The sequence below is a fragment of the Phytophthora parasitica genome (genome assembly GCF_000247585.1).
Source record: "Phytophthora parasitica INRA-310 unplaced genomic scaffold supercont2.49, whole genome shotgun sequence".
Lineage (NCBI taxonomy): Eukaryota > Oomycota > Peronosporomycetes > Peronosporales > Peronosporaceae > Phytophthora > Phytophthora nicotianae.
Genome location: NW_008649035.1, coordinates 384,687 through 398,229, shown reverse-complemented (window position 1 = coordinate 398,229; position 13,543 = coordinate 384,687). Strand labels below are relative to the sequence as shown.

General features: G+C 49.3%; 7 protein-coding genes and 1 non-coding gene across 9 annotated transcripts; 5 read left to right on the top strand and 3 right to left on the bottom strand.

The window, feature by feature from the left end:
* Window positions 1-325: 325 nt before the first annotated feature.
* PPTG_15997 (hypothetical protein) lies at window positions 326-1,221 on the bottom strand. Its single transcript, XM_008912786.1, has one exon. It carries the CDS (start codon window positions 1,203-1,205, stop codon window positions 642-644), a length of 564 nt encoding a protein of 187 aa, XP_008911034.1. The 5' UTR covers window positions 1,206-1,221; the 3' UTR covers window positions 326-641.
* Window positions 1,222-1,346: 125 nt separating this feature from the next.
* On the top strand, window positions 1,347-3,288 carry PPTG_15996. Of its 2 annotated transcripts, XM_008912784.1 has the most exons (3): window positions 1,347-1,838; window positions 1,921-2,234; window positions 2,306-3,288. In XM_008912784.1, exons 1-3 carry the CDS (start codon window positions 1,370-1,372, stop codon window positions 3,230-3,232), a joined length of 1,710 nt encoding a protein of 569 aa, XP_008911032.1. In that variant the 5' UTR covers window positions 1,347-1,369; the 3' UTR covers window positions 3,233-3,288. The 2 variants fall into 2 exon arrangements, with proteins under 2 accessions (XP_008911032.1, XP_008911033.1); XM_008912785.1 differs by lacking the exon at window positions 1,347-1,838 and having other exon boundaries at window positions 1,839-2,234.
* Window positions 3,289-3,772: 484 nt separating this feature from the next.
* Window positions 3,773-4,111, top strand: PPTG_23747 (hypothetical protein; the record flags this gene model as incomplete). The annotated part of the gene is made up of 1 exon (XM_008912783.1): window positions 3,773-4,111. One exon carries the CDS (start codon window positions 3,773-3,775, stop codon window positions 4,109-4,111), a length of 339 nt encoding a protein of 112 aa, XP_008911031.1.
* A 131-nt stretch (window positions 4,112-4,242) lies between these two features.
* On the bottom strand, window positions 4,243-6,545 carry PPTG_15995 (hypothetical protein; the record flags this gene model as incomplete). Its single annotated transcript, XM_008912782.1, has 1 exon — window positions 4,243-6,545. Exon 1 carries the CDS (start codon window positions 6,502-6,504, stop codon window positions 4,243-4,245), a length of 2,262 nt encoding a protein of 753 aa, XP_008911030.1. The 5' UTR covers window positions 6,505-6,545.
* A 101-nt stretch (window positions 6,546-6,646) lies between these two features.
* On the top strand, window positions 6,647-10,364 carry PPTG_15994 (arf-GAP with GTPase, ANK repeat and PH domain-containing protein 9). Its single transcript, XM_008912781.1, has one exon. It carries the CDS (start codon window positions 6,712-6,714, stop codon window positions 10,246-10,248), a length of 3,537 nt encoding a protein of 1,178 aa, XP_008911029.1. The 5' UTR covers window positions 6,647-6,711; the 3' UTR covers window positions 10,249-10,364.
* A 111-nt stretch (window positions 10,365-10,475) lies between these two features.
* PPTG_20575 lies at window positions 10,476-10,548 on the bottom strand. The gene has a single exon. It is a non-coding gene; the product is annotated as a tRNA-Arg (tRNA).
* A 253-nt stretch (window positions 10,549-10,801) lies between these two features.
* Window positions 10,802-11,970, top strand: PPTG_15993 (TIGR01459 family HAD hydrolase). Its single transcript, XM_008912780.1, has 2 exons — window positions 10,802-10,882; window positions 10,951-11,970. Exons 1-2 carry the CDS (start codon window positions 10,874-10,876, stop codon window positions 11,881-11,883), a joined length of 942 nt encoding a protein of 313 aa, XP_008911028.1. The 5' UTR covers window positions 10,802-10,873; the 3' UTR covers window positions 11,884-11,970.
* Window positions 11,900-13,399, top strand: PPTG_15992 (hypothetical protein). Its single transcript, XM_008912779.1, has 2 exons — window positions 11,900-13,064; window positions 13,129-13,399. Exon 1 carries the CDS (start codon window positions 11,990-11,992, stop codon window positions 12,989-12,991), a length of 1,002 nt encoding a protein of 333 aa, XP_008911027.1. The 5' UTR covers window positions 11,900-11,989; the 3' UTR covers window positions 12,992-13,064; window positions 13,129-13,399.
* The last annotated feature ends 144 nt before the right edge of the window (window positions 13,400-13,543 follow it).

Below are 13,543 nucleotides of genomic sequence, written 5' to 3'. Positions count from 1 at the left end.
CCCCCCTCGCTTCCTCCCCCGCTACTGTCACTTGCGGTATACTGCGCAACGTTAAAGGTGCTGTACCCATCCAAGCACTCTCGTCGTAAAACAAAAAGTAAGTCGAAACGTGATCACTCGACGAGGCCAGTGTACTTTTCGAGCCTCGGAACAACTAAAATATTTCTCACGAGCCCAAGCCTGGGATCCAAAGACTCCTGGCGTGTTGTTCTGACGTTATCCCGAATGTCCACAAAAATTATTGTATGTAACGTTAATACCAACGGAGCTCGAACTGTTAACCTTTTCTAAAACTTGAATATAATATCATATATATCCATGAAACGGACGCTCCAGCAGAGTACCTGGCTGAGGGAGTAGAGTAGGACTTTATCTTCATGTCAATACGATCGCTGTAATGAATGCCTTTTACTACAGTCCTCTCACTGAAAGGCGATTAGTATACCAATCTATTTCTCGCCGAGCGAACATCACCTGTAACTTTGTCAAACCCCCGTATGGATGTAACGTGGTGACCAGTAAGCTACGAAATTCTTTATCAATGAGTACAAAGGAAAGCGCTCAACTCTAACTGAGCTCAGCCATACTTATTAAGCGACATCTACCTGGGGATCCAACAATGCGGACGGTTGACACCACGCTTAGTCCTGTGGCTGTAACCAAGCGCGAGCTTCCATCAGCGCATTGCCCAGCAGATTCTTGCCAAAGCACAAACTGCGCGTCTCGGCATCGACGTCTCCTGTACGTTGGAACGATACACTCTCGCGGAACATTCTGGTTACACTAGCCACACTCAGACCGATGCCCCATATCGCATCATGTCGTGAGGCCTCGTACAATCTTTTAGCACCCGTCGCCAAGAGTTTTGCTGCCATCTCTTCGTCTGATGAGAATTTGAGCTTCAGTGCTTCCAACATCACTTCGTACCGATGTTCGGCCCACACTTCATCGTCATAGTTTTCCACCTGCCTCCCGAGTTTCTTTGCCACTGCAGGAGCCTTCGCTCGTAAGATGGCGATCGCTACTTTTTCGTTGTCTCTGTCAAACATTTCCTGCTTCCTCTTCATGAAATACTGCTCGCTGGAATAGAATCGTCGGCCTTCAGTGTCCGTGAACTCGCACGGGTAGAAATTGCTCAGAAAGCCAAACTTGCGGTCACGCTGTCCGTAGAAATACACGGCAGAATTCGTCTCCACAAAGTCCATTGTTGTATTGAAGTCCGCAAATTAAGAACTGAAAAGGCGTCAGATTGTTGGAATGCCAGATGGGTACAAACGAACCATCACTCACAAAAGAAATATGTGTGGAGAACATAAAATATGTTAGTTACATAGGTTTTCGTCCACCAATCACTGTCAAAATTGACAATATGGCTGCCACGCCGACGATGGAGTTGTTGACGCGGCCCGCGGGGGCTCCAAGGAGCTCACCGCGCGTCATCTCAGACTCTTCCATGACCATGAGCTTTTCACTACCAGCCTCTTTCCTACAGGCGCGATCTGCGCTGTCTGCAGCCTCAAAAAGTGAAGAAAATACCGAAAATATTGTCGAAGTGGTGGAAGACTCATGGGAAGAACGCGACTGGGAGACCGAAGCCGTACAGAGCGTCGAAACAAAGCCAGCTGAGCTTGATGCAGATGATTGGGAGCAGGAAACAACACCTGACCTGCCTGACGATTTTCCTAGACTTATCGTGAACCTAACGAAGGTCCAACGCCACCATTTCCCTGTCTCCAAGGATGAGGAGCAAGAGCTGGACATGATGGAGGTGTTCCATAGAGTCAAAGCAACACTACACCAGCATTTCTCTCAGCTGGCAGAGGCCCTATTTGAACAGAGTACGTGGATCATTTTTTTTTTAATATTTTAGTGTTTTCACTAAATGATAACTGTACTCAACTTGGCTGGTGGATTCTACAGAATTGTGCTTCCATTGCACCTACGGCACTTCACGAGTGATGCTGGATAATTTACATGCGGCGTATCCGGACGACTTCTTCGCCATGGTAGACTACCCGACAGAGATCGATGGTATGCCGCTGCATGAATTCCTCCACACGTTGTCGTACCCGTCAAAGTGGAAGAGTGTAGAGTACCTGAAAGACTGCGTACGTCGGTGCTCTAGAGATATCAAGTGGAAGAGAGCTGTGATTACGGAGCTGGAACTGCTAGCGGAACAAGAATGTACGCAGTATGAAGAGAAGCAGCAACGACTGAGTGACGAAATCGACGAGGTATTGTCCCCAGCACGTTGGCGGTGTTATTCTGGTTAACTAACACTCATATTATTGCTATTTGCCCACAGTTGACTCGTCTACGTGACTCGTTTCGAGAGAAACTGGAGAAAATAACGAGCCAAGATGGCAAACCACAAGGCCAATACTTGATGCTGCGCAAACTGGAAGACATTGAGAACCGGTTGGTGACCCTTCTGGATGATTATTTGAAAGAACCCGAACTGGAAGAAGAAGATTGCTACAGTGCGTTTGGTAGCCCGGGAGGGGAAGGCGGTGTGCGCACAGATATGAATGTACTCGACATGGTGATCGCCATGGTATTCGGCCGCTTGCCTCGTGATTTCACGCAGCAGACCACAACGGAAGAACACTTTCAGATGCTTTTTGATCACCATATTCACGTCCTGCGTCTATGGAAGAGGGACTTTGGACGCCTTCCTCCGCAATCTCGAGCTGCATCACCAACACCTGATGGAATAGATTCAGAAAAAGACCAAGTTGCGGACGATGTCTCTGACAATTATGACATTGATGAGCATGCTGAAGCATTCTCTTCGTATTGTCGAGTGGATGACGATGATGTTGGAGAAGCCACGCACGTTGGGGTAGATGACGATTGGGAAAGTGTACATTGTGCAGACACTGATCAGGACTATGCAGAACCGACTCAGAGAGAGACTAACCAAGGCAACGACTCGGATGGCTACGGCGCTGATTTTGATAGCGACGAAAGCGAGGACGAGGAGGAACAAACTGCTGTAGTACAAGCCCAATTACTTGAACAAGCAAAGAGCGATGCAGGAAAGTCTTCTATGTCTACACGACCACGACGGAGACGCATCAAGCGGACGATAAGGCGATCAAAACAGCTGCAGAAGTCGATGGAAGAAAGGTGTTACAGCGATGACGAGCAGAAGGCTGCACCGTTCCAACCGTTTGCGTGCACGGGAGCAGTGGGTCTGCTTCGTCTTGCGAAAGAAAACGAAATGTTTTGAGCTTGAAACTTCAAATGTTTGTTACTTGTATCATGGATTTGGTAATTCGTTCCCACAGGTACTATTGTGAATTCCGTCCAAATTTGCCGACTTGGGTCTGTTTGACGAGCGGGAGGACAATCGCCCACATACAAACCCAAGTCATTAGTTGAACCCACCAAGTCTTTTCTTGCCACCTTATTTCGTACTTAAACGGGTCAGTATACGGAATTGTAAACGCTGGGCGATTTGGGAGATTCATTCAAAGAACCGTCCTGTCCAAATTTGAGTAGAACCCACAATATCTGATCACGGGGTCCGTGATCAGATATACGTAAGTATAAGTATACCGTATTCTGTACTGTGACGGGATGGGTGGCGATGAGTGTAGCTCATTTTAAAGGGTCAACCTGGTTTTTGGTAATGTATGTCGTCGTCTTGTGCGATTATTGACGCCTGATTCCGTGCGATATCGAACAGTAATCATTTCAATTGAATATTTGGAAATTTCTGCAGGAGAGTTCACTTCAAAACCAACTTACCGCCGTCAAGTTTCCGAACATGCGTACAAACTCCGTTCTATCGGTGCTTGGTATCACATTTCTTTCGATGTCTACTGCTACCTCGGAAACCACCGAGTCGAACATCAAATGGACCCTGCGCAGGTACACGCCCAGCAATGTGAGAGAAGATCATGACGAGGAGCGACTCTGGAGTGTCAAAGAACTTTTCGGTTTGAACAAGTTCGAGAAAATGTTGCAAAACAACCCAGCCCAGCTGGACAACTATCCGATAAACAAAGTCGCGTCGAAACTGAAGAACACGAATGACCGTGAAAAATTGTTAAATTATCTCAACCAGCGATCAAGAGCAATTCGTGAGGCAGGCCGAGCTACTTGATTGTAGAATACTGGACGCCTTGTCAAAGTTAGCCGTTGGAAAGCAGGAGACAAATCAAACAATGCGTCTCTGTCAATCGCAACTCAAGAACTTTGACAGCGCTAAACACTGGTATTGCAATTACTGTAGTTTCAAAACACAAAGGACGTCGACAATTTCCTAGAAGCACCTGCAGCTGCTTTCGTTTTCCTCCTAGATTGCGCTCCAAGCGGTGCTAACATGTCGGCGTCCACAGTATTCGTCGAATTTGCAACAGCAAATACTGTTGCTGAGTTTCGTCGGAATTTATCTCCAACTAGTGAGAATCCCGATCCAAACGCTCGCTTGGGTGCAGGAAGGTCGGTTTTGGTTGTATCATTCCGAGTCGTGCGTCTCCGTACAGCTAACGTAGTCTGCGATCGCATACTCAGTAGCTCTTCGTCCTCTGATGTGAGAGAATCGTAAACCGCTTGCGGACAGTGCAGCATCGTAAGATATTCTTGAAAGACGCGAGAGCTTTTGAAGGCCTGGAACGCTTCGTCGTCCATCGTTTCCAAAATCTCCCGTCGAACGGCAGCAAATACGTCACGTCCTACACCTTCGGAAGACAACTCATCCTCCAATACAGCTAGAACCTCAGACGATATGTTAACCGGAGTCGGTGCAGTGTCTGCAAGAAATTTAAGATAAATTACCAATGCACGTTCATGATTCCGGTCCTCCGAGATGTCAGCTTGCCACTTGAAGTCTTCGATATACTCGAACAGCGAGACTTCATGATGCCGAAATCGCGTGACACAGTCTGCAGCCCACAATTTGTGACCTTCGTAGTGCTGCATTATATGCTCCAGCCGTGTTTTTTCCCGAAGACATTTGATACAAAACTCAGCGAAAAGCTCCGGTAGCGTCGAGAAAAACTCGTGGAAGTTCTCAGCCATAAGTTTAAGTACCAGACAATGGTCCAAACATCGCACATTAACCAGAGAGACAGTATTCAAGAGCAACGCTTCTTGGCCGAAGTATCCTCCAGGATGTACCAACACCAGCTCATTGGTATTGACGTTTACTTCACCCTCTGCGTCATCATTCTCAGCTTCTACTATTGTGTTGGTACTGCCGTAATTGATCTCCACAGCACCCCTTAATAGGATGTAAAAACAAGTTTGCTGGTCACCGCGCCGCATAATCATCGTGTCAAATTCGTAGTCTACAATCTCGCTCATGTAGCTGAGCTCCTGTAGTTTAAGGGGAGGAATCGCGTTCAGGAAAGCGCAGCCCTGTTTAATTAAGGTATCCAGAAAGTTGAGTCGCATATGCTCAAGTAGAACAACCGCAGCATCGGGGGCGACTCTAAGAAAATTACAAAATGCTGCACGGTCTACATACACCAGTAGCGCGTCGTCCAGAGCGGTGATGCTACAGACACGCGGGATCTTGAATACAAGCGATATTTCTCCAAAATACGACCCAGCGCCCATACGTTTGAGCGCCTGTATCTTCTTGTCGGTAAAAGCTCCATCAACTTGCTCCTGCAGCGCTACGATTGTCGTTCTCCTCTCAGATTTTGTACCTGACTTCAATGCAGTAAACGTGGGTTGTGCTGCATTGAGGGAGACTTGTAGAGTAGCTTGCAACGTTCCTTTGATACAGACAAAGAACCGGTCGCCTATTTCTCCTTCTACGCATATATGCTCCCCTCTTCTGACGTAAAGGTACGAGCACATGTTGGCCAGCATGACAAGCCGTGTCATCTCAACTTTTTCTAAAAACGGGATCTCAACGAGATAGTTTACCACCTCAGACTCCACAATGGACCCCATCAAGTGCAGCTTTTCTGGGGCTGTCATTGCACCCATACCGCCTTTACCTTTCCTACCACCAGAGAATCGAGCGGTGTTCTTCATACCAGCCGAATGTACTGTCATCCTCGCTCGAAGTTTCGAAAACTTGTCAAAGTTTAACTTCAGCAATGTACAGCCAACAAATGGATCAGCTATAGTGCGATTAAGTTCCAACAGAGCTGCGAGCTTCTTTCTTGCCTCATTAGCCGTGCGTGGCGCGTCCTCGCTGTCGTCACACATCATCTGCGCCACCAGCTGATCCCTTGCAACGAACGAGACATAGTCACCAGTCTTACGTTGACAGAGTAACTCTGACACGAGATGTTTGCTGTTTGAAGTTGACAATAGAGTCGTGATATCTACAGAGCCCTCTGCGACGACCACGAAGAAACCCGATGCCGCGTCGCTTTTAACTATCGCTCCTTTCGCGTACTTCACTACGTGGAAACATACAGCCAATTCCTGTAACAAGCGATCGTCCATCATCTGCATGAATGGCAACTTCTTTAACGTATCTACCACCATCTTAGTATTATCCGACCCATACTTGGCCGACGACACAGCGCCGCCCATAGCTTTAATCCCCAACAACAACAGACTTTCCGATCTACACATAAATAAACTTCACAAATCCACTTCAATATCATGTCAACCACACCAACTATGTATTTTGTCTATCAGCCTATATTTACGTGCACCACACCATTTCGCTCATAGCCAACCAAAGCCGACGCTTGCAACCGTTAGCACCAGTGTGTCATTCCACTAGCTCCACCGACCATGGAGGCGCTGACGAGCACCAAGGGCCATCGCAAGTCCAAGTCGGGCGCCAAGGTCAACAAGCAGAAGCGTAAGGCCTTTGAAAAGCAGAAGAAGGAGCAGCCGTCGCTTGCTGAGCAGCGTAAGAACCCCAAAGCCTTCGGAGTGGCCAAAGCTGGGCGTGCACGCAAGACCATCCAGCGCAATTTGGACCGTGCGCATCGTAAGGAATATGTGCCGCAACTTAACCGCGCCGAGGAGCTTCCACCGCCCATTTCGGTGGTCGTCATGGGCCCTCCAGGCAGCGGTAAGAGCACAGTCATTCGCTCGCTGGTCAAGCGCTACACGCGCCACAACCTCGTGGAGGTGAAAGGTCCGGTGACTGTAGTGAGCGGCAAGGACCGTCGTATCACCTTCTTCGAGTGCCCCAACGACCTCAACGCCATGATCGACTTGGCTAAGATCGCAGACTTAGTGCTGCTGCTAGTGGACGCCAGCTTCGGCTTCGAGATGGAGACATTCGAGTTCCTTAACATCCTCCAGGTGGTCGGATTCCCTAAAGTCATGGGCATTCTCACTCATCTGGACAGTTTTAAGAAGAACAAGAGTCTGCGCAAGACCAAAAAGCGGCTTAAAGCGCGATTCTGGACGGAAATTTACCAAGGAGCCAAGTTATTTTACTTCTCTGGCATCTCCGCCAACAAGTATCCGAAAGGAGAGATCCACAATTTGTCGCTGTATATTTCACGGATGAAATTCAGGCCGTTAACGTGGAGGAACTCGCACCCGTATATGCTCGCGGATCGCTTCGAGGACGTCACTGCACCCGATGATATTCAACGTAACCCCATGGTGGATCGCAGGGTTACGCTGTATGGTTACTTGCGTGGAACGCACTTGAAACCAGGCATGAAGATGCACATTGCAGGAGCCGGGGACTTCTTCATGGACAGCGTCACGGCCATGCCCGATCCGTGCAACGTGCCGTCCAGTAAGAAGGGTGCTGATGGGACAGTGAAGAAGAAACACTTGACTCAGAAGGATACGCTCCTGTATGCGCCCATGTCGGATGTGGGCAACATTATGTACGATAAGGACGCCATGTACATTAACCTGAGTCAGCTCAACTACACCAACCCGGACACAGGTGACGTCGTGCCTGAAGAGCAGGACGTTGATGGGGATGAAAGCTCTGGAAGGAGCGGTACGCGTATCGGGCTGGGCGGAGAAGGGGTCGAGATGGTGCAGAGCATGCAGAAGATGGATGTGGGTCTGGATGAACGGCTGAAGGGGGCCAGTCTGTCACTGTTTAAGAACACTGCAGCTATCCGAGCAGATGAAGTCGATAGCGATGAAGAGGAGAGTGACAGTGACGAGGACGAGGACGAGGAGGACGATAGTGAGGGTGAACCTAACGTTGGTCAGCCTAAAGAGGCTATTGTTCGTGACAGTACTGGTCGTATGCGACGTCGTGCAGTGTTTGACGAGAGTGAGGAGACAGAGGAGGCTGTAAAGACTGGCGACTCGGACAGTGATGACAGTGACAGTGAAGAAGGAGAAGTTACTGAAGAGCAGTCTCAACTCCGCTGGAAGGAGAACATGGTGTCTCGTGCTGCCGCCAACTTCTTGGAGCGTGAACAGGCTGACGTGAACCTTATGGAGCTCGTGTATGGTGAGCGTCAGAAGCTTCACATGACGGAGCGTGACTTGGAAAATGAAGAAGAGCAGAAGAATGAGAAGCGCTTTAAGAACGAAGACGATGATGATTTCTTCACGTTGAAGCGCAAGTCGAACGCGTTGGGAGAATCCTCGTCAGCGTCGGAGAAGTACAATACCATCAACGCAATGGACTGCTCGCGTTTGCATCTTGGCACAGACGACGTGAGTGACTGGACAATGCCTGATGTGCTTGAAGGCATACGCAACCGCTTCGTTACTGGCTCGTGGAAGCGTGTTAACAAGAAGGACGATGACGAAGAAGAGAACGGAGACGACAGCGCAGACCCGATGAACGATGACGAAATGGACGGATCGTTCGAAGATTTGGAAACTGGGGAGGTCCACAACGGCGCAGATGATGCCGAGAGCAACGACGAGAGCAATGATGAGAGCGAAGAGAACGAAGAAGAGACTGACGAGCAGATCCGTGAACGTCTTCGTGCTCAGAAATCCGCCAAGCGAGCAGTAGAAGACGACGACGATGTGGAGGTTGGAGGCCAAAAGAAGAACAAGGACGAGGAAGACGAAGAGATGACGGAGGTCATGGTCGAAGCCAAGCGTCTTCGCGAGGAACAGGCCCAGCGCAACGCCGAGGAATTCGGTGAAGAAGGTGAGGACATGCGTCTCCAACTGGAAGGCTTCCGTAATGGTCTGTACGTGCGCATCGAGTTCTCGGGTGTTCCTGCCGAGTTCGTGCGCTACTACGACCCCAAGAACCCTATCGTTGTAGGAGGACTACCCAACATGGAGGACACTCTGGGTCTTGTACGCATGCGCTTCAAGAAACATCGTTGGCACAAGAAGATCCTCAAGACGAACGACCCGCTGGTGTTTTCTATCGGTTGGCGTCGATTCCAGAGCCTGCCGTTGTATTCCATTGAAGACACGAACGAGCGTCATCGGTACTTGAAGTACACACCTGAGCACATGCATTGTCACGCGACGATCTTCGGTCCAATGTGCCCTCCTAACACTGGCGTGCTGGCCTTCCAGACGCTGTCTAACAACGCTGAAGGCTTCCGTGTCAGCGGTACTGGTGTCGTACTGGAACTGGATCACAAGTTTAACGTGGTGAAGAAGCTCAAGCTGATCGGTACTCCCAGTAAGATCCACAAGAACACGGCCTTTATTAAGGGTATGTTCAACACCGAACTGGAAGTAGCCAAGTTCGAAGGAGCCAGTATTCGCACGGTCAGTGGCGTGCGTGGTCGTATCAAGAAGGCGCTACGTGGTGAGAAGGGAGACTTCCGTGCTACGTTTGAAGACAAGATCCTCAAGAGCGATCTGGTATTCTGTCGTACGTGGGTGCCTGTGGAGCCTAAGCAGTTGTACAACCCGGTGACGTCTCTACTTACGAATGAGAAGGGCTCGAAGAAGAGTACGTTGGGACTAATGAAGACGACGTACGAGCTGCGTAAGGAGCAGAAGCTTGCGGTGCCTGTGAACCCGGACTCGCTGTACAAGCCTATTGTACGTAAGGAGCGTCAGTTCTCTGCGTTCAAAGTACCCAAGAAACTGCAAGCCAACCTGCCGTTTGCGAGTAAACCCAAGGAAGACAAGAAGAAGGGAGCCAAGAAGGGATATCTGGCGAGTCGTGCAGTGGCTTTGGAGCCCGAGGAGAAGAAGAAGTACAGCTTTATGCTGCGTGTCAACACCGTTCGTCGTGACCGTGAGGCCACGCGTAAGGAGCGTCAGAGTCATCGTAACGCTGAAAACTTGAAACGTAAACAGCGTGAGGAGAAGCAGTTTGAAGGTGTGCACAAGGCGGAGAAGAAGGCAAAGTACCGAGCTGAGGGTAAGGAGGCAGCGTATCGTGCGCAAAAGGCGGCGAGAGGGTAAAGTGGCTGCGTCGCTTACAAGGCATAACATTCAATAGAGCATTATTTTGCCTAGAAGCTTGTCTAAAAGATGGTTTTTATCAAGTAAATCTAATGTAGCTGTCACAGGAGCACGCGTATCTCCAATTGACCACACAACTCAAAGTTTTCGGCCATGATCAACATTACTTCGAAGTATTTTTTAGGATTTTTGGTTGATCTTGATCTTAGAGACAAACTCAAAACTTTCGACCCTGATGGGACTCGAACCCACAACCCCCTGATTAGAAGTCAGATGCGCTATCCATTGCGCCACAGGGTCATCCGAAAGCTATCGGACGCCAACCAATACCAATTCGTGTCAAAACGAACATAGCCGCAAAAATACACTAACTTTGTACAAATTCGAAACCGTACCTGCCGCAATACCACGCAGAAGTCGAGAATTTACGAGCCGATATTTGCACGACCTACACTGCGTTGTATCACTGCTTCCATTCTCTTCAATGACCGAGAGGCAAATACGTATTTGAGGACCTGTAGTTTTGAGTGATCCATTTTCCATGATCCACAAGTACCGTGAGCCACATCTGCTAAGCTAATTCAAGTGTAAAACGTGTGGTCTGAATTGCAATCGTCGCGCAAAGATGACAAAGGTAGATATCGTCGTGTATGAGCATCTCTGGTGAAGAGCATAACTTATTTTCGTGCTATTATACTGCAGATAGTCAAAGGTTTGTCCCAAGCTCTCGCCAAGTACGACGTGGTGCTCGTGGACCAGTACGGCGTGCTCCACAATGGCACACAACCGATGATCGGAGCTGTCGACTGCTTCAACCGTATGATCGAAGCAGGAAAGCGAGTGGTGCTTGTATCTAACACAGCCAATCGATCCTCCGGACTACTCACCAAGCTTGGTGCGATGGGGTTCTCCACTGATTTCCTGGGCGTCACTGGCGGAGACGTGTGTCACGAGTACATTAGAGAGCGACTTAGTACACACACGCGCTGCTCAGTCATGGCTCACGATTTGGACAAAATGGTCTCGAAAACAAACCTGGAGTCGATTCTAAATGGCTTGGACGTGGAGATTGTGGGTCTAGAAAAAGCTCAGTTCCTCATGGTGGAGGGCGTCCAGCAAGTCTGTTACAGCGACAAAGTGGATGACGCTATGGCTACAGACTACCGCCATACTAACACACCCAATGACGCTATCAACGAGTTCCTAAGAGGAGGGTTGGAGCGTAAACTCCCGTTGTTGTGTCCGAATTCGGACGCTGTGGGAGTCGTGGAGAACGATCGCTTCGTGTACATGGGCGGCGGTATCGCTAAGCTGTACGAACAAATGGGCGGTGAGGTGGTTTACTTCGGCAAACCGACGAAAGAGCACTTTGAAGTGTGTTTGAGACTGGCAAATGTGACCGACAAGTCGAAGGTCGTGCACATTGGCGACTCACTGCATCATGACGTCCAAGGCGCGAAAAATATCGGAGTGGACAGTATCTTCATCGCGGGAGGCGTCCACGCCAAACAACTTGAAGTGGACGCTTGGAGTGATGCTGAAGAGGATTTATGCATTAAACCAGAGTTGCTGGACAGACTACTAGCCGAGACGCAGCTAGATCCAACGTATACTGCAACTCGCTTCCAATGGTGAAGCCATGTTTAATGCAGCCATTTTCATCACATTAGAAACGTTTCTATCTTCGTCAGCCAATCAATCCTTCCCAGCTCTTCCAACCAGCAGCTCAATAACCAAGACGATGGACGAGACTGCAACGACGCTCAACGCCAAGCAACGCCGCAAGCTCCTGCGCGAGCAGCAGCGTCAACAGGAAGAAGTATTAAACATCAAGGCAGATGTACCCATCAAGCAGGTGATGAAACAGGAGCATACCGAGTCTGAAGAATCTGAGATTACAACTCAAGCCATTGGAGGTGGTGAGCACCTGAACGCCAAGGAGCGGAGGCATCTGGCGCGACTAGCCAAGCAGAAAACGGAAGAGGTTGCGCCTGGAGATGAACCCGATACCAAAGTGGCTACATCCGCTTTCACTAAAGTGGATACACTTGCCAATGACGACCAGAAATTGAACGCTCAGCAGCGCCGTCTACTCAAGCGCCAGGCCAAGCGCCAGGCCGACGGCGTAGAAGACAAGAAGCCTGCACAAAAGAAACAGAAGAAGAGCGAGGCACCGACTGAAGATGGCAACAACCGCAAAAGTATCCATCTCACGCTGTTCGTGGGTCAACTGCCTTATAGAGCCACAGAGGACATGATCCGTAGCCATTTCGCCGAGGCTGGTGAGATTAAACTGCGCATGTTGACGGACAAAGCGACCAAAAGGTTCAAGGGTACGGCTTTTATTGAGGTGAAGGACAGTAAGGCTCTGGGAGCCGCACTCTCTCGTCACCACACGCTGCTCCAGGGACGCCGTATTAACGTCGAGTTGACGGCCAGCGGTGGCGGCAACAAGTCGGAGAACAGACGTAACAAGATTGATTTGTTGCGGAAGAAGCAGAGCAATGTGCAGGTGGAGAAGACCAAGGCTTTGATCCAGAAACACATTGACGGTCCGGAGTACAAACTCAAGCAGGAGGACGTGGACGACCGCATGATCGACTTCTTGTCGTGGTTCGACTACGAGACGGCGAAGAAAGCGCTGGAGGAGTACAACCGCTGTGTCAATGACAAGGTGAACAACCGCAAGGCCTTCTTCATGGGCATTCTCAAGCGATTCCGACAGACGGACGGTGTCGAGTAAGTTCGAGCTCTGAGAACACGGTGAGACTGGTATAGATAAATAGACAATTTGCACCTCAAGTGTTGCAATGATGGTAAGATTGTGGATGTTATTCACCTTGTTCCAACGATTCCTTATCTTCGTTACGCCATGATTAGGTATAAACGCCATCAACTGGTACATTCATGACGCATTGCGGTGGTCGAACGGTCCCGTCAGCATATACAGCGGCAAGCCGACAATGAAAGACGTAACAAGCAGCACGAAAATCGCCGAGATCGGGTTTATCATTCTCGACAGGAGATTGGAGACTTGCGCCGGCTTGATCAAATGGGAAATGGCGTTCTGACGAAGCCATAGCCACCGCAAATCGGCAAATTGTAGTTTGGTTCGTAAACAACATTTTTATTCTATTGTATCCATTTCCACTTGTTGTGATGAGTGCGGTAATCTTTGCTGTTTCAGACCCTCCCTTGTGTGGAACTATGCCGTTATTCGGATCTATGCTGCACGCTCCTAAAACTAAGACCAGAGTTCAATTCTTCTTCTTCATGTTTCTCTCAAAAATGAAGC